Below are 22,397 nucleotides of genomic sequence, written 5' to 3'. Positions count from 1 at the left end.
GACCGGTCTGCAGGGGATGCTCACTCCTCCATGGCACCTGATCCCACCTCTGATGTCTGAGAGGTCTGTGTTTGCTCTTCTCCTATTTTGTAATGTTTAATGGACGTTTGAGCTCGAATACTGTTCGTTTTCTCCACATGTTTCATGTGTTTTTATCTTTTCTTTGAATATTTTTATGAAGGTTTAAAAAAACAGACTAAAAATGTTATAAATTCAAGTAATACTGAAACAATAGAACATGTCCTGATGTAATTCATGCTTCACAATTCTACTTTAAAAACTAGTATGCTCTTGGTCATGAGGGCAACTAAATTGTTAGAATTATTGCTGATCAAAAATGAATAAATATACAGAAAAAAAATCGATGAGTAGAATGTTTTCTAGTTGAACTCAATTGCTAACAGTGTTTGTCCCGTGAAGGAAAATGTAATATAAAATATACTTTTATCTTTATATATATTTTGAGCTTTTTTTTACATAGATAAGGAATAATTCAAGATATAAAGACAAGTTTAAGTACTTTGATGTGTTTTAACCATAAGTATTATACCATAAGCATTGCACAATTTTGTCACCACTTGATGTTGCCAACGCTTTTTGAATTTTTGTGTTCTATGGTCTTACTTTTGTGCAGTCAGGAGTGCAACAAAACTGTTTTATAATTATCATTGAACCAAAAAGTAATTTTTGGGAATTTATTTTATCATATTTCTTTCACATAAAACTTTTCATACCAGAATTGAAAAAAAAAAAATGTAAAATAACAATCAAAATCAAAAAGCAAATTTCTTTCACATATACAAGAGAAGAAACTCAATCAAGGTTTAGATCTTACCATTTATCTCTGGCACTACTTTGAAGCATAAAAAACTATATTTTCTTTGATTATGAATTCTAGAAAGTCATTTAGGATGTAGTAATATTTTCTTTTTTTCAAATAAAGTTTTACTAATAAAAATTCTAAAACTTTCTTATGCAATTGCCTATTCTATTGTACCTTCAGGAATTTTAACTAGAATGCATGTACATGCATGATGATATAAGTAAATCATATGTTACGGTTAGTTGATTTTTTTTCAAAAAAATTCAATTTGATGGTCATTTTCTTAAATTCGCTCTTATACATGTACGCCGGTCTTTCTCTTACTCGCTCAAGTGAGAGTTCTGCGTAATTCCCGAATATGATACATGTAACCCCAGGCCCAATGTAGCATAGTCGTGAAAACTATCATTTTAACCATCACATTTACTCACTACACTGCCTCAAATGGAACATACGTGGGAATAACTGGACAGTTGGGCAAGAATACGTCTGAATGCCCCCACTATTCTCGACCAATTATGGGCTGCCTTGTTAGGTGAAATAATATTCTCTTAGAATGATGAATGCACTGATTAAACTCATGCACGGAGGAATCAAGATTGTGACAGTTGCGAATGCAATTCTTACGCAAATTTCACACAAATATTATTAGAAAATAATTCAAATTGGAACTCTTAAAACTAACCATTATATTCATGGTGTACATCACATCAAACTTCCACTGTTCAATTTCTTTTCATATTTCAAGAAACTAGTATGGAGTTTAGAATTAACATTGTATAGCACTGTGCACTTCCTTGCTTTGAGTAGGGAAGGCTTGCCCTAGAATATTTCTTGTCAAGGGTTTGACGAAAGGGCGATCCCACTTAAAGCCAATGGATACGTGTTTTATCATGATACTAATTTAAACATTTCCTAAGGTATGGATACATGTAGCACAGTTTATACTCCGGGATATAGCTTTGCGGAACTCTTTGATGTTGGAGAACTCGCCAACAAACATATTACAGAAAATTAAAATTGGAGTCAAAATTTGAATGAAGTTTTTTTGAGAAAGCATAGCACATTATACCCCAGTGTATTGCTTCATGTGAAAATTATTAGACTCTGAAAAATAATGAATGCAATTTTACCTTCCTAACTTCATAAAAGAAACATTTTAAGAGAAGTAAAATAAGTATAACCATATTCCAAAGAGGACGGTATATATACAGAATAGAAGTATTTTATAGTATTTGGACTATGCACTTCCTCTCTTTTGCGATTGGTAGAATGAAATATGGAGAGAACGAACAGTTATCAAGCTCAAAAGTCCACTGAAACAATAGAAATTGGGAGCAGAGCAAACACGGACCTCTAAAATCATCAGAGGTGGGATCAGGTGCCATGGAGGAGAAAGTATTCCCTGTCGACGGGTCACACTTGCCGCGTGCTCCTTGTCATGATCGATCAAAGGAATAATCCGCAGACAATTCAGTGTATAAATAATATCCTAACAATAAGTGTGAAAAACTTCAGTTAGCATTCGACATAATGATAGATTGTATTTGGTGAATTGGTCATTGAATGGACCAAAGAACTTGCCAAATGTTGACTTCAAACGAGATCGTTGTTATCCCTGTTTCATCAACTTGCTTGTCAATAGCTTGCCTCGTTTTCGAAATTGTTCGTACGTAGAGCATGCTCTTGCGTATCGAATCAACTGAAAATGCATGATTTAAAAATATTCAAATATTACACTGGTTAAATGCCGTTCAAGGCAAGGGAGATAACTTGGGGGGTCTTATTTTCGTACGACTGAAATTTTCAAGCTTTTCAATCTTAAAAAATGCCAAAACAAAAAAAAAGGAAAATTGCAATAATATAACTGAGACCCACACCTATATATTTATAACAACTATTCAAACTGTTCTCATATTTTCATGGTTAGCAGTAATTGCATGCAAACATTAATATTTTTATTCTTTTGTCTTTGTTTCTGCACTGTCTTTAATTAGTATACTTTAGGAATTATATCAATAAAAAGCTGTTAAGACAAAAAATCTAAGAACTACTCATGAATAATACAACCTGATACATTAGGTGTATTTCAGTTTACTGCTAGAGAAGGCAAAGTTTTTTTTTTAGGTCTTTCCACCTTTCTGTGGAAAGACCTATTGAAATTGTTCTGTTTTTAGGTCTTTCCACCTTTCTGTGGAAAGACCTATTGATTTTCTTCTGTTTCTTATTAGGTCTTTCCACCTTTCTGTGGAAAGACCTATTGATATTCTTCTGTTTCTTATTTTTTATTATTTTTCCGCCGTGTGATTTTGAGTTTCAAGATATATCGAAAAGATTTATAGTCCATAAGAATGTACTCCATAAAAGATTTTTGCAGTTGACCCTGTGTATATGAACTTTGACCCATCAAAGAGTTATTACCCCTTTCGCAATATAAGCTTGTTATCGCTACTCCTTCGAAACCGTAAACCATAGAGGTCCAAAACCTTCACCAATGTATTTGACTAATTGAGGGGACTCTTCAATCTTTTTATTGCGAAAGTATTCGTCAACCCCTTTTATGAGTTATTGCCCCTGAAAGTTTTGATGTTTACAAATAATTAAAAATTTTCAAAACGATAAGTCGTAGAGACATGGGACTAACTGCATAAGGTTCATTGACCTTTGACCTTAAATATATGCAAAGGTCAAAGGTCAAAGTCATTCAAAATATGAGAAATTAAGCTCTTTTTATATCTATTTTGTCTTTCAACATATACTAAATATCTTTGCATCCTTAATATGTCCTCTTAAAACTATTTCAAAGATTTCATACTTGTCCCCTAAGATTTACCCCTTTAAAAGTTATTGCCCCTTTTACTGAAAACCTTGTTATCGCTACTCCTCTGAAACTGTAAACCGTAGAGACACAAAACCTTCACCAATGTCTTCAGGGTCTTTAGACACAACTTCAATCTATTCAGTGCGAAAGTATCCGATGACCCCTTTTATGAGTTATTGCCCTTTAACGGCTTTGCGCTTACTATTAAACCTTAAAACTTTAAAACTAAAAGTCGTAGAAGCATGTGGTCAAGTGCAATGTGACCCTTGACATTTGACCTTGAATATTTATCCTAGGTCAAAGGTCAAGGTCATTTCAAAATTTTCGAATTTTTCATTTTTTCTATCTTTTAAGCCATTTATGGATTCTTTTTGTTTAAAAATTAACTTTAGAGAGTAAAATATGAAAAATATAATATGAAATTTAAAGAAGGTGGAAAGACCTCTAATTGTTCGAGAACAATTAGTCTACTAGTTATTTTTATTATTTTTCCGCCGTGTGATTTTGAGTTTCAAGATTTATCGAAAAGATTTATAGTCCATGAGAATGTACTCTGTAAAAGATTTTCGCAGTTGACCCTGCGTATATGAACTTTGATCCCTCAAGGAGTTATTACCCCTTTCACCGTAAAGCTTGTTATCGCTGCTCCTTCAAAACCGTAAACCGTAGAGGTACGGAACCATCACCAATGTTTTCAACTAATTGAGGGGACTCTTCAATCTTTTCATTGCGAAAGTATTCGTCGACCCCTTTTATGAGTTATTGCCCCTGAAAGTTTTTGATGTTTACGAATAATTAAAAATTTTCAAAACCATAAGTCATAGAGACATGGGACCAAATGCATAAGATTTATTGACTTCTGAACTTAAAATATACGCAAAGGTCAAAGGTCAAGGTCATTTCAAAAATGAGAAATTAAGCTCTTTTTACATCTCTTTTGTCTTTCAACATATACTATCTGTCTTTGCATCATTAATATGCACTCTTAAATCTATTTCAAAGATTTCATTCTTGTCCCCTACTCTTAACCCCTTTGAAAGTTATTGCCCCTTGTGCGAAAAACCTTGTTATCGCTACTCCTCTGAAACCGTATACCGTAGAGACATCAAATCTTCACTAATGTCTTCAGGGTCTTTAGACACAACTTCAATCTATACAGTGTGAAAGGATCCGATGACCCCTGATATGAGTTATAGCCCTTAAACGTCCTTGCGCTTAATAGTAGGCCTTATAACTTTAAAAGTATAAGTCCTAGAAGCATGGAACCAATTGCAATGTGATTCTTGACCTTTGACCTTCAATATGTGGTAAAGGTCAAAGGTCAAGGTCATTTCAAACTTTTAAAATTTCCATTTTTTCTATCTTTCAGGCCATTCATGGATTCTTTTTCTATAAAAATTAACTCTAGAGAGTAGAATATAAAAATTAAAGAAATTTGAAGAAGGTGAAAAGACCTCTAATTGTTCGAGAACAATTAGTTTCCTAGTTATTAGGTCTTTCCACCTTTCTGTGGAAAGACCTATAGATAATGCTTATGTTTATTATTATTATTATTTTTCCGTTACCGCCTTTTGAACCGAAAGACTTTTCGAAGAACTTTATAGTTCATGATACTTCACATCAAAAGTTATTTCGAAAAACTACGCAACGAGTATGACCTATGACCCCTTTTGGCGTTCTTGCCCTTTGAACGAAAAACCTTGTTATCGCTACTCCTTCGAAATCATAAACCGCAAAGGTTCGAAACCATTACCAATGTTTTCGACTACTTGAGAGGACTTTTCACTCTTTTCATTGCAAAATGATTTGTCGAGCCCTTTCATAAGTTATCGCCCCTGAGATTTTTTGGTGTTTACGAATAATGAAAAATTTTCTTAACGATAAGTCGTAAAGAAATAGGACCAACTGCATAAGATTCTTTGACCTTATACCTTGAAGTTAAGGTCAAGGTCAAAGGTCAAGGTCATTCAAAATATAAGAAAAAATTAGCTCTTTTTATAGCTCTTTTGTCTTTCAACATATACTACATATCTTTGCATCTTTAATTTGTCCTTCTAAAACTATTTTAAAGATTTCATTCTTGTCCCCCAAGCTTGACCCATTCAAAAGTTGTCACCCCTTTCGCAATAAAACCTTGTTATCGCTACTCCTCTGAAACCGTAAAGCGTAGAGATTCCAAACCTTCATCAGTGTCTTCGACTCATTTAGTACACTCTTCAATCTATACAGTGCGAAAGGGTTCTTTGGCCCCTTCTATGAGTTACTGTCCCTGAAAGTTTTCGCTGCTTACATTTAATGAACTTTTTTCCAAAGGGTCTAACCTAGAGACGTGGAACAAACTGCATGGGCATGTTTGACCTTTGACCTTGAAATGTATGTCAAGGTCATTGAAAACTATATAAATTCTTGATATCAGCTATTTATTTAAATGACCTTTAACCTTTGACCTTGACACTGACTCAAGGGTAAAAAAATTCAGAACATGCATCTAGATTCATGTACATTTCAGTGTTGAACTCAGTTTAAAGCAAAGTTGTTTTTTTTAATGACCTTGACCTTTAACCCAAAGGTCACAATCAAGATTAAGTTCGTGGAGGTTGCTACAACTCTTACTTCTAAAAATGTTAGGAATAAATAAATAAATAAATCTCCTCAACCCAACCCCCCCTCCCTTTTGAAAAAAAAAAAAAATCAATAGCAACGTAGAAAATTTCTCTAAAACTCATACACCTCGGATCGACATAAGATTTTAAGAAACTGCAGAAAAGACCTCAAAAAAAGTTTCCCGAAAGTTTTACGGTGAGTCTCTGAAGTGTAACGAAATTATGAATTTTATCGGCAAATACTACATTTTTTTTTCCATCTGAAATTTAGGTGCTGGTGAGCATAAAAATGAATTTAAGCTTTTATCGGCTATTTCTTCAGTTGTTATTAATAGCATTCGATTCTCCTGCTCTAATACAATATTTTAATACCAAGCATTCTTGATTTCTTTAGTATGTGGGATTTATTTCAATTTTATTTAGATTTAATGTTAATGGAATGAGTCTCGAAAATAGCGATTTTTCCTATCAAATAAATTTCCACGCTCACATTGACACCTTTATTTTTCTTCCTGAAATGCATGTCTGAAATTTAATTTATGCTAGTTACATTTAACTCAACCCACATGGAGATGTTTATTAAATCTGACCTATTATTTTGAATCACCATATTCGGTCAAACCGAACGCGACATTTTTCATAAATTCGTAAACAAAGTCTCGGCACAGCAGTTCTAATGTATCCTAGGCTCTAGATGATTAACTCCATTTATTCAGAGTATAAACCTACTCAAATAAATTATTTTTACAGAAAATCTGCTTTTTTATTATACACCAATCGTGTTTCTCAAAACAATTTATTACTGATTACTACATTGGACAACAAACAAAAGGACACGTGCTCTTATATTCCTATTTATTCCTAAACAATATATTTACTACCTCCATCTTCATCGGAGTGCGTGGCCTAATGATTAGCGCACCTGCCTTTCAAACCAAGGGTTTTGGGTTCGATCCATGCTGGAGGAACCTCTTTTTTTTTTTTATTTCTTGCTTTTTTCTTCTTTATTACAACCCAAATCTCACGGAAACACTTAAAAAGGTGGAAAGGCCTCTAATTGTTCTCTGAACAATTAGTCTCCTAGTTAGGTCTTTCCACCTTTCTGTGGAAAGACCTATTGATTTTCTTCTGTTTATTATTAGGTCTTTCCACCTTTCTGTGGAAAGACCTATTGATTTTCTTCTGTTTATTATTATTATTATTATTATTATTATTATTCTTATTATTATTATTTTTCTTCCGCTGATTTTTTTGTTTCGACATTTATCGAAAAGATTTTTTTTTCATCGTAAAGGTCATAAAAAGTTATGAACAAATTTGACCCAACGCGTATAACCTATGACCTCTTTCGTAGTTATTGCCCCTTTCGCTAGAAACCTTGTTATCGCTACTCCTCTGAAACCGTAAACCATAGAGGTACGAAACCTTCACCAATGTCTTCGACTAATTGAGGAGACTCTTCAATCTATTCATTACGAAAGGATTCGTTGAGCCCTTTTATGAGTTGTTGCCCCTGAAAGTTTTTGAAGTTTACAAATAATGAAAAATTTTCAAAACGATAAGTCGTAGAGACATGAAACTAACTGCATTAGATTCCTTAACCCTAGACCTTGAAGTTTATGTCAAGGTCAAAGGTCAAGGTCATTCCAAATAAAAGAAATAAAGCTCTTTTTATAGCTCTTTTGTCTTTCAACATATACAGTATATCTTTGCATCTTTAATATGTACTTTTAAAACTATTTCAAAGATTTCAATCTTGTCCCCTTAGCTTAACCCTTTTAAAAGTTATTGCCCCTTGTGCGAAAAACCTTGTTATCGCTACTCCTCTGAAACCGTAAACCGCAGAGACACGAAACCTTCACTAATGTATTCAGTGTCTTTAGACACAACTTCAATCTATTCAGTGCGAAAGTATCCGATGACCCCTTATATGAGTTATCGCCCTTTAACGTCTTTGCGCTTACTAGTAAACCTTATAACTTTAAAGCTAAAAGTGGTAGAAGCATGGGGTTAATTGTAATGTGACCCTTGGCCTTTGACTTTGAATATTTGTTCAAGGTCAAAGGTCAAGGTCATTTCAAAATTTTTAATTTTTCATTTTTTCCATCTCTCAAGCCATTTCTGGTTTCTTTTGTATAAAAATAAAGAGTAGAGAGTTAAATATGAAGAATATATGAAATTTAAAGGTGGAAAGACCTCTAATTGTTCGAGAACAATTAGTCTACTAGTTATTCTTATTATTCTTATTATTATTATTTTTCTTCCGCTGATTTTTTGTTTCGACATTTATCGAAAAGATTTTTTGTTCATCGTAAAGGTCATAAAAAGTTATGAACAAATTTGATCCAACGCATATAACCTATGACCCCTTTCGCAGTTATTGCCCCTTTCGCTAGAAAACTTGTTATCGCTACTCCTCCGAAAGCGTAAACCGTAGAGATACAAAACCTTCATCAATGTCTTCGACTATCTAAGTACTTGCTTCATTGTATCATTGCGAAAGTATTCGTCGACCCCTTTTATGAGTTAATGCCCCTGAAAGTTGTTGAAGTTTACAAATAATGAAAAATTTTCAAAACGATAAGACATAGAGACATGAAACCAACTGCATTAGATTCTTTGACCTTAGACCTTGAAGTTTATGTCAAGGTCAAAGGTCAAGGTCATTCCAAATATGAGAAATAAAGCTCTTTTTATAGCCCTTTTGTCTTTCAACATATACAGTATATCTTAACATCTTTAATATGTACTTTTAAAACTATTTCAAACATTTCAATCTTGTACCCTAATCTTAACCCTTTTAAAAGTTATTGCCCCTTGTGCAAAAAACCTTGTTATCGCTACTCCTCTGAAACCGTAAACCACAGAGACACGAAACCTTCACTAATGTATTCAGGGTCTTTAAACACAACTTCAGTCTATCAGTGCGAAAGTATCCCCAGACCCCTTATATGAGTTATCGCCCTTTAATGTCTTTGCACTTACTAGTAAACCTTATAACTTTAAAACTAAAAGTCGTAGAAGCATGGGGTTAATTGCAATTTGACCCTTGACCTTTGACCTTGAATATTTGTTCAAGGTCAAAGGTCAAGGTCATTTCAAATTTTTTAAGTTGCTATTTTTTCCATCTCTTTAGCCATTTCTGGTTTCTTTTGTATAAAAATAAACAGTAGAGACTTAAATGTGAAGAATATAGAAAATTTAAAGAAGGTGGAAAGACCTCTAATTGTTCGAGAACAATTAGTCTACTAGTTATTATTATTTTTCTTCCCGGACTTTTGAAACCGCAAGACTTATCGAAAAACTTTATAGTTCATGATACTGGATATTAAAAGTTATTCCAAAAAACGATCCCCCATGTTTGAACTTTGACCTCTTACGAAGTTATTGCCCCTTTTGCAAGAATAGCTTGTTATCGCTACTCCTTTGAAACCGTAGAGGCACGAAACCTTCACCAATGTCTTTGACTAATTGAGGGGATTCTTCAATCTATTCATTGCGAAAGAATTCGTTGACCACTTCAATGAGTTATTGCCCCTGAAAGTTTTTGATATTCATGAAAAATTAAAAATTTTCAAAACCATAAGTCGTAGAGACATGAAACCAACTGCATTGAATTCTTTGACCTTTGACCTTGAAATTTATGTCAAGGTCAAAGGTCAAGGTCATTCAAACTATGAGATATTTATAACTCTCTTGTCTTTCAACATATACTATAGGTCTTTGCATCTTTAATATGTCCTTCTAAAACTATTTCAAAGATTTCATTCTTGTCCCCTAAGCTTAACCCCTTTGAAAGTTATTGCCCCTTGTGCGAAAAACCTTGTTATCGCTACTCCTCTGAAACCGTAGACCGTAGAGACATCAAACCTTCACTAATGTCTTCAGGGTCTTTAGACACAACTTCAATCTATTCAGTGCGAAAGGATTTGATGACCCTTTATATGAGTTATCGCCCTTTAACGGCTTTGCGCTTAATAGTAGGCCTTATAACTTTAAAAGTATAAGTCCTAGAAGCATTAAAATAATTGCAATGTGATTCTTGACCTTTGACCTTTAATGTGTGGTAAAGGTCAAAGGTCAAGGTCATTTCAAAATTTTCAAAATTTTCATTTTTTTCTATTTTCAAGCCATTTCTGGATTCTTTTTGTATAAAAATTAACTTTAGAGAGTAAAATAAAAAATTGAAGAAATTTAAAGAAGGTGGAAAGACCTCTAATTGTTCGAGAACAATTAGTCTACTAGTTTATTAGTATTATTTTTATTATTTTTCCGCCGAATGGTTTTTTGTTTTAAAAGTTATCGAAAAGATTTATGGTCCATAAGAATGCACTTCGTAAAAGATTTTTACAGTTGACCCTGCGTATATGAACTTTGACCCCTCAAGGAGTTACAACCCCTTTCGCAATAAAAGCTTGTTATCGCTACTCCTTCGAAACCCTAAACCGTAGAGATAGGAAACCTTCACTAATGTCTTTGACTAATTTAGTAGACTCTTCAATCTATTCAGTGCGAAAGGTTGCATAAACCCCCTTTAATTAGTTATTGCCCCTGAAAGTTTTTGATGGTTACGAATAATTAATTTTTTCCTAAACGATTAATCGTAGAGACATGGGACCAATAGCATTGGCATGTATGACCTTTGACCTTGAAATTTATATAGAGGTCAAAGGTCAAGGTCATTCAAAATATGAGAAAATTAGCTCTTTTAATATCTCTTTTGTCTTTCAACATATACTGAATATCTTTACATCTATAATATGTCCTTCTAAAACTATTTCAAAGATTTCATTCTTGTCCCCCGAGCTTGACCCATTCAAAAGTTGTCACCCCTTGTGCAACAAAACCTTGTTATAGCTACTCCTCCGAAACCGTAAACCGTAGAGATTCCAAACCTTCATCAGTGTCTTCGACTCATTTAGTACGCTCTTCATTCTATCATTGCAAAAGCATTCTTTGGTCCCTTGTATGAGTTTCTGCCCCTGAAAGTTTACACCGCTTACATTTAATGAACCTTTTTTTAAAACGGTGTATCCTAGAGACATGGGATCAACTGCATGGGCATGTTCGACCTTTGACCTTGAAATATAGGTCAAGGTCAAAGGTCAAGGTCATTCAAAAACATTAGAAATTCCTTATATATGTGTAAAATATGGCAATTTACCAAATGACCTTGAACTTTGACCTTGACCTTTCACCTTGACCTTGGGTCAAATGGAAAAGTAAGGACATGCATTCAGCTCCAGTATCAGGTAAAAACATAGAAAAGATTTCTCTTTTTTTTAACCTTGACCTTTGACCTTGACCCAAGGTCACAATCAGGCTTAAGGATGTGGAAGTAGTTACAATTCTTAGTTTAAAAGAGGCATAAAATAAATAATTAACCTCCCCCCCCCCCTCTTAAAAAAAAATCACATCAACAACAACGTAGAATATTTCTGTCAAATTCAAACCAGACCTCGGATCGACACCGTATTTGGTACAATTGTAGTATAGACCTCAGAGAAAGCTTCTTGAGAGTTTTACGGTGAGTCCTATAAGTTTATAGAAGTCTTGAAGTTTCACGGCAAAAATTACAAGTTCTGTTGTGTTTGTAATTAAAGTGCAGGTGAACGAAGAAATGATCTAAACCTTTTATCGGCTATTTCTTCAGATGTCGTTAGCAGCATTCGATTCTCCTGATATTATATGACATTTTAATACCAAGCATTCTCTCTTTCTTTTGCATTTGGAATTTATTTGATTTTTATTTAGAATTAATCAGTTTCCAGAAATAGCGATTTTCGGTAGATTAAAAACAATTTTCGCTTTCATTGTCGTCTTTCCCTTCTAAAAATGCATGTTATGTTTAATTTAACCCAAAGAAATGCTTATTAAAATGTATCATAGTTATTTCAGGATATTCAGTCAGAAATGTTAAAATCCGAACCCGATCTTTTAAGCTTACAACAAAGCTATTTACAAAAAATTCAGCATGCTCACAATATCGATGAATCCGGCTACAGTCCATTAATACATTTTCATTAGGGAACAGTGTTAATGTTTTCTAACGCAGCCCGTCCCTTATTATTTAATATACTGTTTGCAAATTCAGGAACTATTTCCTTTTACGGAACTTCTTTCTTCCCCTACCGATTCTAAAAATACGCTTGCAATTATTCTATAGTCCTAAACATTTTAACATAATATTGTTATTGGAGTGCGTGGCCTAATGGTTAGCGCACCTGCCTTTCAAACCAAGGGTTTTGAGTTCGATCCCAGCTAGAGGAGTTTTTTGTTTTTTTTTTGTTTTTTTGCATTTATTGCATTTTTCTTCATTTTTTTCAGCCCAAATGACAGGGAAACACTTAAAAAGGTGGAAAGACCTCTAATTGTTCTCTGAACAATTAGTTTACTGGTTTGAAAAAAGTTTTACTTCCTTTACAGAATGAATCATATATGCGCATATTAATCTCTTTTTCTCAGCTGTGTTTATAAGTATATTATCCACCAACTTGTCGCCGTATATGCGTTCCTGACCATGAGGGAGTTGATTGAATAGGCATTAACAAAAGTGTGGTCCATGATTACACTGATCCCAATAACATTGCCAGTACCCACGCGAATGCGATTATTTGTCCATGTGATCCAGAAGTCGTTTATACTCCGATCCACTCAAAATAGACCCCTGATATGTCGAATAGCAAGTTGCACCTATTGATAATTCGACTCTGATACATGATTTTGTATTGCTATGACCTCCGATTATGATATAATACGCGGGGTCCGCGGTTGAGTTACCAGACGACAGAGCCACATCTGCATCACTGGATACCTTTACTTTGAATCGAATTGAATTTCTTCTTGCTAGGGATATTCCTGTTTGAATCCAAGAAGATTTTTTACTTATTATGAGACGCACTTCTGAAAAGATTAAAAAATATTTTTAAAGTGTTGTCATTTCTAAAAATAAACTACGGGGTACGGTGCATATCACGTTGATAAAACAATTCAAGATAGAGTAAAAAATCAAGAAAATAGAAAAAATATAGTGAAAATCTGAAAATTAAAGAATTAAATATATAATTCCAGAAAATAGCTCAATAAAAATGACTGTTTCAGAAATAGATTATTTCACATAAAGTTTAAGAAGAGGCAAAATTGACGAGCAAATTTTAATCGATGCAGTTTTACCTTTACAGAAATATCTCCAACCTTCTTCAGGATAACAATCCCACGATGGAAGGATACTCTTGACATGACAAAGACCGAATATCACACAGATCTCTCTGCCATTGTGACATGAGAATGCTCTACGATTCTCGCGTGCGGTCTTCATGGCACATTCTAAGCATGCGACGCCTGAGTAGTAAGATTGGATGGACAAATCAGTGTAGACATCATTCATGCCCTCATTCCTTGACCATTTTTCTTGTTCTAATGAATTAATAACTATGTAAGTGGCGAAAACAAAAAGGAAAATCTTCCTCAGCTCCATGCGAAATAGAAACAATATTTGCTGATTTTGATGTCCCTTACGTTATAGTCTCAGTTTGATTAAAGCCTCCGGTATATTGAAGTCAAACTGAATATTGAGAGTATATAATTAACAAGAGTGATCAACCTTAGCAATAAATATTATCAAAATTGGATGAAGAAGTAATTTATGTTGTAAAAGCAAAAGAGATAAGATCTCTAATTCAAACAATGTCTAAATCTTTGAAGTTGACGAATAATTCTTCTTTTTTATTTTTCAAAGCTTAAACTTTGTTTAGTTATGATCTCCATATCGAAACAGATCTTCAATTTGATATCCATTTATAATCAAGAAAGACCTTTTTTTTTTCAAGGAATTGAATGATTTTTTATTAGTTTTCGTTTAAAAACGTATGAAAGACTGTGCAATTGAGTTCCATTAAAATAATCAAAGAACGCTTATGTTTGAAAGCCCTAAAAATTCACAAACATCGTGGTATCATTATAAATTTCTTAGACCACAGTTGCATATCAAATAAGATGAGAAATTTAAAGAACATAAATATTCATAGCAATATCAAGCTGATAAGGGAATTATTCCCTTTGTATATAATGAAGGTAACAGAAACTTTTCAACTGCATCGAACAATGAAGCGAAGAATACCACACATGGAATACCTTAAAAGAATTAACATAGATATGGAAATAAGACTTTGAAGGTGATATTTATCCACTCATTATTGCCCCCTTTTTCACACCCTCCTCCCCTCTCTACTGCGAATAAAGTCTCTAAGTCTGGTTATGAAATCCGTTGTACCTTAACTTAGAACTATTTTTATTGTATAAGCTTTCAAATAATCACATTGTAAGCTCAATACAATGATTTAATAAGGACGAATTCCTTCACCCTGACACATTATTTTTCTTCTGTAAATGTTTTCTGTATCCATCTTGAGATGTAAATCTCTAAGATACCAAGAGCAATCTTTAATACCTGTGAAAGAAGGCGAGCGAAATGCATATTGTGAGACAATTAAGAAAGTGAAAAATTCAAGTAATAATATGTATCAATGATAATAATAATAATGAAAAAAAAAACTATTTTTGAAGGAATTAGAGCTTTTTGGATTTCACTTTTCGTGACGTGCTGACGCTTTCCATGTTGAGAAGTTTAACTACTACGTCACATTGTAATCATATCAAAGGAAGTAACCGTGTTCACTTCTCTCCCACGCTATTAAAGTCGATAAACAGCAATATATACATGGGTTCATAAAAGGGGACAGACATTCCTGCCGTCTTTTTATCGAATATTTCCAGAAATTTTTCTTTAATAATGAAATAGAGTAATTATAGGTAAATTATTTTATTCCATAGCAAATTGCACTTTTTTAATCTTCATGAAAAGTAGTGCATGATTCATTGATAACTGGATTTTATCAATATGGCTTATTCTGAGATTTTAGTACTAGTATTTTGTTTCAAATCACTGCTGAAAATAGAGCTAATTAAGTTTTAAGAGATATATTAAAGAAGGAGGAATAAATGTAATATAGACCTTTAGGCTGAGAGGCTAAACTAAACAGAAATTCCTTGACAAGGATGAAAAGTCACTACACCTTATATTGTTTAGGGACACATGTACAACCGTAAATTCGAATTAAAGTTTTTATCCTCGTATTCTAAATTTTATGACATATTTATGATGGCCTACAACATTCTGCTTGCTTCGTAATGAACTCAAATATATTTCCAGTAGACACCTTTTATCCATGTTATCCTCATAACGTATCATAAATGATTAATACATGTAAAATAATGACATAAAATGACGATTTCAATGATCGAAGTTCAGCACTTTCTGTAGGGCTGCTGGGTGCGTGTAAATTTAATGTACATACCCCATAATGATCAAAACTGACTTGAAAAAATATTAAAATAAGCATAATTTTCTTTTTGAATAAAATTGTTTTACATACTACATACAGTGTATTTCATAAAATATCCATGAAATATCTTGCCACGCCGAACATTTTCGTATTATCAGTACAGTATCATTTTCACACTGGGATAATCAGTATGCAGTAATCATCAAAAGGCCAAAAATTAGTTTGGCGATCGCCATGAGACCCAGAAAAAGTACCTAGGAATATCTTAAGTATACACAGAACTAGGAACTAAATGTATGTCAGTTTCTATCACCCAATCCTGGACCTTAATTCGTTTGATTGACGGAGGTCCTTAGATCAGGTAAATTTGAAGGAGGTTCTTATTTCTCTGCCTTTGAATACAAAAATTTGCATATAAAGTACTCAGCCAAAGCTTGAACTTAGAAATTATTCATTTTCATACTAAAAACACTGCTTTTTTATAGAGTTGACGACAGATCTTTCTCTATCTCTTGTCTAAGACTTTCCCAAAACACTGGTTGTCCAAAGGTTTCCTCAGGATATTCCAAATAATAACCCTTCTTTATAAAATCACGAGCTTTTTGAAGAATCTTCGACTTGCATACACCTGGCATTAGGATTAAGTGTACAAAATTCAATGTTTTTCTCGCTTGAACTCCTTCCATCCTGGCCATATTTAACTCGTAGTCCTGCCAGTCGGATTCCAGAAAATTCTTAGAGACAACACAAATAGTTCTTTTACTTCGACTGATGTAATCCATAATATTATTTGCATGGTCTCCGCTAGGTTCCATGTCTCTATGCATTACTGCAAGTCTTATATGATGGTCATTATTATCTTCAAGGTTGGGTATCATTTCTTCTTTTACAAATGATACATCTTTTGCAGAGTAGGATATGTAAGCGTCAAATTCAAAAGTATCATCGCCTCCACCTGATTCAAGGCGGTGATATCCCTTTAATTTTTTGTCTGCTATGTATCGTAAGTAACGTATTTTCCAGCGGTTTTTATAAACTAAGTAGCATGCGGTAATGGTGACCACCAAAGTACATCCAATGCAACTAATAACATACCAGATCAAATATGATTTACAATTTTTGTCCAATATATTTACCGAATTCTGAAGATTTTGAACAAAGCGAGATTCATCAAGGCAGAAATAATCGCTGAAATCTTTGAAATGCGGAGAAAACTTTATTATCCAATGTAAGAAGTTTAGGTTTTCGCAAGTGCAAGAAAGACGATTATTGGATAAGTCCACGGTGAGATTCCCGGCTTGAAAATGCTGATTAAGATACTCTATGTCAGTGGAAGTGAGGGTCTCTATGCGGTTCCCTGAGAGATCAAGATATCTTAAATTTCTCATATGATTTATTTTCACTCCCCATTTGTAAAGACGGTTTCCTTGAAGCAATAGTTGCTTGATACCTGTGACATTAATAAATATTTGCCCTGGTAGATATTCTATATTGTTATTAGATATGTCTAAGAATTCCAGGTTTACCTGATTTCTGAAAATTAATCCTTTAGAATCCGATGATAAACTTTCTGCTAGATTGTTGCCTCTGAATTTTAATGTTTTAACACCAGAAAAGTGTAACAGAAATTCTGTTGAAATGTTGAAGCAAAAGTTTTGAGAGAGATCAAGTTCTTCTACAGAATCTAATCCATATATTGGACCTTTCCATGAGTACCAAATGTTGTTTTGCATATATATTTTTCTAAGAGAGGTTGCATGAAATCCGACTCTGCCTAAATATCCAAACAAACGACTAGAGGACCAATACAAAACCTCAAGCTTTGGGGGTAGATAAAACGTAACATAAGGTATGGATTTTTTCTCTTTTGCCTTCTCCAAATGCAAATCTTGCCTCTGTCCATTTTTGTATAGAATTGTTTTTGCCTGTAATTCTTCCCCAAGTGATGGGCAAGGAAGTTTGTCGGGATTCTCGTCGCAAATCTGAAATAGTTTTTCTATTACACTCGGTGGGTTCAGCTGTAAACTAACATTTAATTCTCTCAATTCCTTTAGTAGGCGATATTCAAAATCATATAACCCCAGAGATAGTCTGTTATTTGCCATAGACAGTTTTTGGAGGGTTTTAGGTAGATTACTTAACACGCCTTTTTCCATCCATTCTAGTCGATTTCCTGCTAAATTCAACTCTTTTAATTCTGTATTTAAAAGGTATTTTAAGTGACTCTTACAAAGTTGTGTTCCAGCTCCTCTGAAGCACCTGATGTTTTCCAAATGCAGCTTCTGAATATTTGTATTTTGTAGATTGAATGTTATGTTTCCTAAACTTTCAAATCCTAGATCTACATTGTATGAAAGACATAGTTCTGATAAATGGTGAAGGATACCAAACGCTCCCTTGTCAGTATATTTGATCATACATGCAGATATGTCCAAAATTTGAAGAAATGGAAAGTACTGAAAAGTGTTCTCTTTAATTCGTCTCATATAACAGTATCCATTTATTCCTGAAAGATCCAAAGTATGCAGTTTCCTCAACTGAGAAAAATGTTTTCCAAATACTGTTCCATTTGGCGTGTCGATGGAAAGTACTTCTAATGTTTTCAATTCTGCAAAAATGGTGTCATTTATATATCCTTCCTTCGAGTTGTGTTTTATATTTAGATGAAACAGTGATATCAAAGGCGAAAACAATCCCTTAAAGTAATTTCTGTTTGAAAGTTCGACCTTGTTTCTTTCCAGATTTAAAACTTTTAAATTTCTTAGACAATGAAATGGATTGTCAGAGAGATTACGGATGTTATTGTTCGACAAGTCAAGCTCAATAATTTTAAGTGGATCAGTAGCTATTTTTCCAATGGAAACGTTATTCAGAGCTTGCACATTTTGACAAAATTCTGGCACAGTTGTCAATCCCTGGGAGGAACAATTTACTTTTACTCCATCTCTGTCACTCACATAAGTACAGTTCTGAATCAAAGCATATTTGGCATCAACGCTTACGTATATTATAAGAACACAAAGATTTCCAAAGATGTTAAGATTGCATTCCATAATTCTGAACATATAACCATTTAGGGGCTATTCCATGGAAAACTGCATTTACTATCACACTCTTGAGTACTTATTACAATCCAAAGCAATTAGATTTCCTTAGAAATTTGATTCTTCTGACATATTTTAGAAGTCGCTTTCATTTCAACTCATGCTTCGATACTTGGATCCCTTAAATAAAAATCAGATTGCAACACGGAAACATTAAGGCCTGCCATACGGAAGTAATTATTTGTTGATGTTTTTGAGATGAAATAAGCTCAGATCAGACAAATATGCAATCATACAGAAATTGAACATGCTCACAGAAATTCATACAGGAAACTGAATCAAATGCTAGGATTAGACAGTATAACTTGAATTTGGAAAACTAATAATATTCTCTGCCCTTCTTGTTGGAATTATTGGGGTTTTTTTTCGTTATTTTTTTTTTTTTTTTTTTTTTTTTTTTTTTTTTTTTTTGCTAAATGTTTTTATTTTCTTTTTTTTATTTTCTTTTTTTTTTTAGAACAAAAACGTATTTATGCACTAATACAAACTGTTAAATCAAGTGTACTTTCAAATTTCAATAGTTATACTCTGGTTTCAGAATTAGTAAAATGGTTTAGTTTATATTTTGAGTGGGATGACTTAAAGGAGTGAAAGTTTGTATAATTGCTCTTAATGTAACATTGTTTGTTAAGTTTTAGAAACATATCTTACTAGTTAAGAATTTATTTGTTGAATAAGGCAATCAGTGTTATTAGAAAATATAAAAAAGAAAAAAAATCTAACAAATTCAGTGGATGTGAATATATTATGATAAAACACACATTAAAAATGTGAATATATTATGATGAAGCACACATCAACAATGTGAATATATTATAATCAAGCACACATAAAAATTATGGGAATCAAAGAAAAGCAATCCAAAAAATACATTTAGTTAAATCTAAACCTCAGTCTTGACTTTGAAGTCAATATTTAAATGTCGGAAGCAAAAAATATTGATCAGACAAAAAGAAAAAAAGAAAAACTGGTTTTTATTGGTATTATTTCAATAAATGTTGCAATAGGCGTAAATTTTGAAAAAAAAAGAATAAATTGAAAATATTGGGGATACCATTTCACAATGGATGTAGAATTAAGAAAATGTATGAATGTAGTATTACAAGTAAGAGTTACAGTCTTAAGTATACCTTTTAAAAGAAATAAAATTTAAAAATGTAATTTTCTTTAATTAATCTACTTAATCATATGGTTAAAATACATGTAATTTTTAAACGAATGTATACATATATAAACATAGAAACTTCCATTGTCTCTTTCTGAAACATGGATTACAGATGCAACCAATGCAGACATTTGCATTACCCATTCAATTCATTTTTCTGTAATGTTGCAAAAGCTTATCTCTGCATTAACAAAGGGAGAAATTATTCCATTGTCAAGTTTAAAAAGTGATAAATGAAATACATCCAAATGTTTAATAATCGTGTGGCATTAAAAGAGTTTTTAAGATAAACCCATTTGGAGGTAATTATATTGTTTACTTATATTTCTAGATGGTAAATAAATTCTATTGAGAGCAGTTCAAAAACGTAGTTTCCGAAGTCTTTAATAACTGTGTGGCACTCTAGATTTCTTGAATCATCATAAATGAATATGACAGGAAGTTTGCTCGGATTGGGAGCAGGAAATTTTCACGTGTTTTGTAAAAACTTCCGCGTTTCATATGTGGTTGGAGATAATATATCGGTAGCGCTCTGGCGTCTTTTATCTAAATATTTTCCCTTCCATCGACTTAAAAGGAAATTTTAGACATAAAACGATAGCAACGATGCAATGTTAAGCGAATCATTCAGGAATAAATCGCCAAATTGATCAACACAAGGATTCCTTCACATAAAGGTTCCAAATTCCTCAATAATTTAATCCAAGCCTTTATCACATCAATGGTACTGGGACGGAACATATTGTCGTTCTCTACATATTGTCGTCGGCGACAAAATGTACCAATCCTCACTGCACACATTGTTGTCCATCGGTACATATCTTCGCCGGCAACAATATGTACTGAGACGAGCCTTTTTTCCTCGTGCATAATGGACGACAAAATGTACATTCACGCATCGGCACATTTTGTTGTCGGCCACAATATGTACTGTGAACATTTGCACATTTTGTCGCCGATATATTGTGATGAAGAATACTTACTAAGGTCGTGAAGAGAGAGAGAGAGAGATTGACACAAAAAACACTCAGAGAGAGAGAGAGTCAGAAAGAAGGATAGACAGAGACAGAGTGTATGTGAGTTAATAAGTGAACAAGTTGTATTTATTTAGCATAACTCGCAATACTGTGGGGAGAAAAGGTTTCGGTTAGAAAATTCTGTCCAGGATTGGTGCATATCACAATGAAATGTCAAGATACCGTAACACTTGAGATATCTGATAAATTAACCTATTCTTTTTTTTTTTTTTTTTTTTTTTTTTTTTTTTGTATATATACTTTGAGATTGAATGGTTTTTTTTTTGTTCAGTAGTAATAAATATCTGGAAATTAGTTTTACATTCTTCTAAAACGCCGATATAATTGGTGTTGGGGTTGGCACTTCTAGCTCACCTGAGGTAAAAGCTAAAGTGAGCTTTTCTGATCACTTTTTGTCTGTCGTCCGTCCGTCCGTCTATAAATTTTTTACATTTTCAGCTTCTTCTCACGAACTACTGGGCCACTTTCAACCAAAATTGCCTCAAAGCATCCGTGGATAAAGGGGATTCAAGTTTGTTTAAATGAAGGACAATGCTCTCTTTCAAGAGAATAAGTTAGGAATTGGTGAAACATTAGTAACATCTTTTAAAAATCTTCTCAAGAACCACTGTGTAAGAAAAAATTAATTGAAGCTTATTTTGAAAACTTGCAAATGGTGGAGTCTCCATATGAGTGAAAAATTCGAGAGAGGGACATTAAACAACAAACAAACAAACTTAAGCAAAATCAGTTTGTTCAACCATGACCCAAAGGGCTAGAGTAGGGCCACAATGGGAGATCAAAGTTTTACATACTAGTAATATATACAGAATTTTTTTTAGAATTCTTCTCAAGAGCCAAAGGTGGATCCACAGGTAAAATTTCATAATGAAATAATTTACTTAATATATAGTAATACAGCATCGCACACATATGACATTTTTATCTTGTCTAAAAAATTCTGACCCCTCCCCCTTTCTGAAATTTTTCGATTCACCATTAAAAACAGCAGTAGGCCCGTGATTAGTAATGTTTATATGGAAGTACTATCAGTAGTGTAGATTCAAGTATCTTCAAATCATGACCCCCGGGGTAGGGTGAGTCACAATGGGTGATCAAAGTTTTACATGGGAAAATATAGGAGAGTGAGACACATATTGTCGCCAGTGACAATATGTACATGTTTAACTTTTCAGCTGGCGACAATACGTACCGATGGACGGCAATATGTGCAATAAAGGTAAGTACATATTGTTGCCGACGACAATATGTACAAAACGACAATTTTTACCGTCACAGTCCTCTCCGCAATGAAGTTTAGTTACAATTAACCTTCAAAGTTATTTCTTATACACCTTACATTTGAAAATTCATTTCGGCGTCATTTTTGTTCTACTTTCGATAGCGATTTCTGGTGTCGCGCCACACGAAAATAAAATCAAGAACAATTATAATTCAAATTTGTCATCCTTAATTAAGAAAATAATTATCTTGAATAAAACATTTATTTTATTGTTTTTC

At 33.2% G+C, this 22,397-nt stretch overlaps 2 protein-coding genes across 2 annotated transcripts in view; both read right to left on the bottom strand.

Annotated features, from left to right (window-relative positions):
• LOC133195246 (uncharacterized) overlaps positions 1 to 22,397 on the bottom strand; it is a 46,374-nt gene that overhangs the window by 17,046 nt on the left and 6,931 nt on the right. The gene's annotated exons all lie outside the window — the stretch shown is intronic.
• LOC133195874 (uncharacterized) lies at positions 12,590 to 13,783 on the bottom strand. The gene is made up of 2 exons (XM_061331843.1): positions 13,421 to 13,783; positions 12,590 to 13,150 (listed from the first exon to the last, which is right to left on the bottom strand). The coding sequence occupies exons 1-2, from the start codon at positions 13,722 to 13,724 to the stop codon at positions 12,858 to 12,860; spliced, it is 597 nt and encodes a 198-aa protein (XP_061187827.1). The 5' UTR covers positions 13,725 to 13,783; the 3' UTR covers positions 12,590 to 12,857.

This window comes from Saccostrea echinata, unplaced genomic scaffold, assembly GCF_033153115.1.
Source record: "Saccostrea echinata isolate AGI-Se365-2 ecotype Australia unplaced genomic scaffold, CSIRO_AGI_Sech_v1 ptg000029l, whole genome shotgun sequence".
Classification (NCBI taxonomy): Eukaryota; Metazoa; Mollusca; class Bivalvia; order Ostreida; family Ostreidae; genus Saccostrea; species Saccostrea echinata.
The sequence above is the reverse complement of the archived record's forward strand: the minus strand, read 5'-3'. Positions and strand labels throughout refer to the sequence as shown.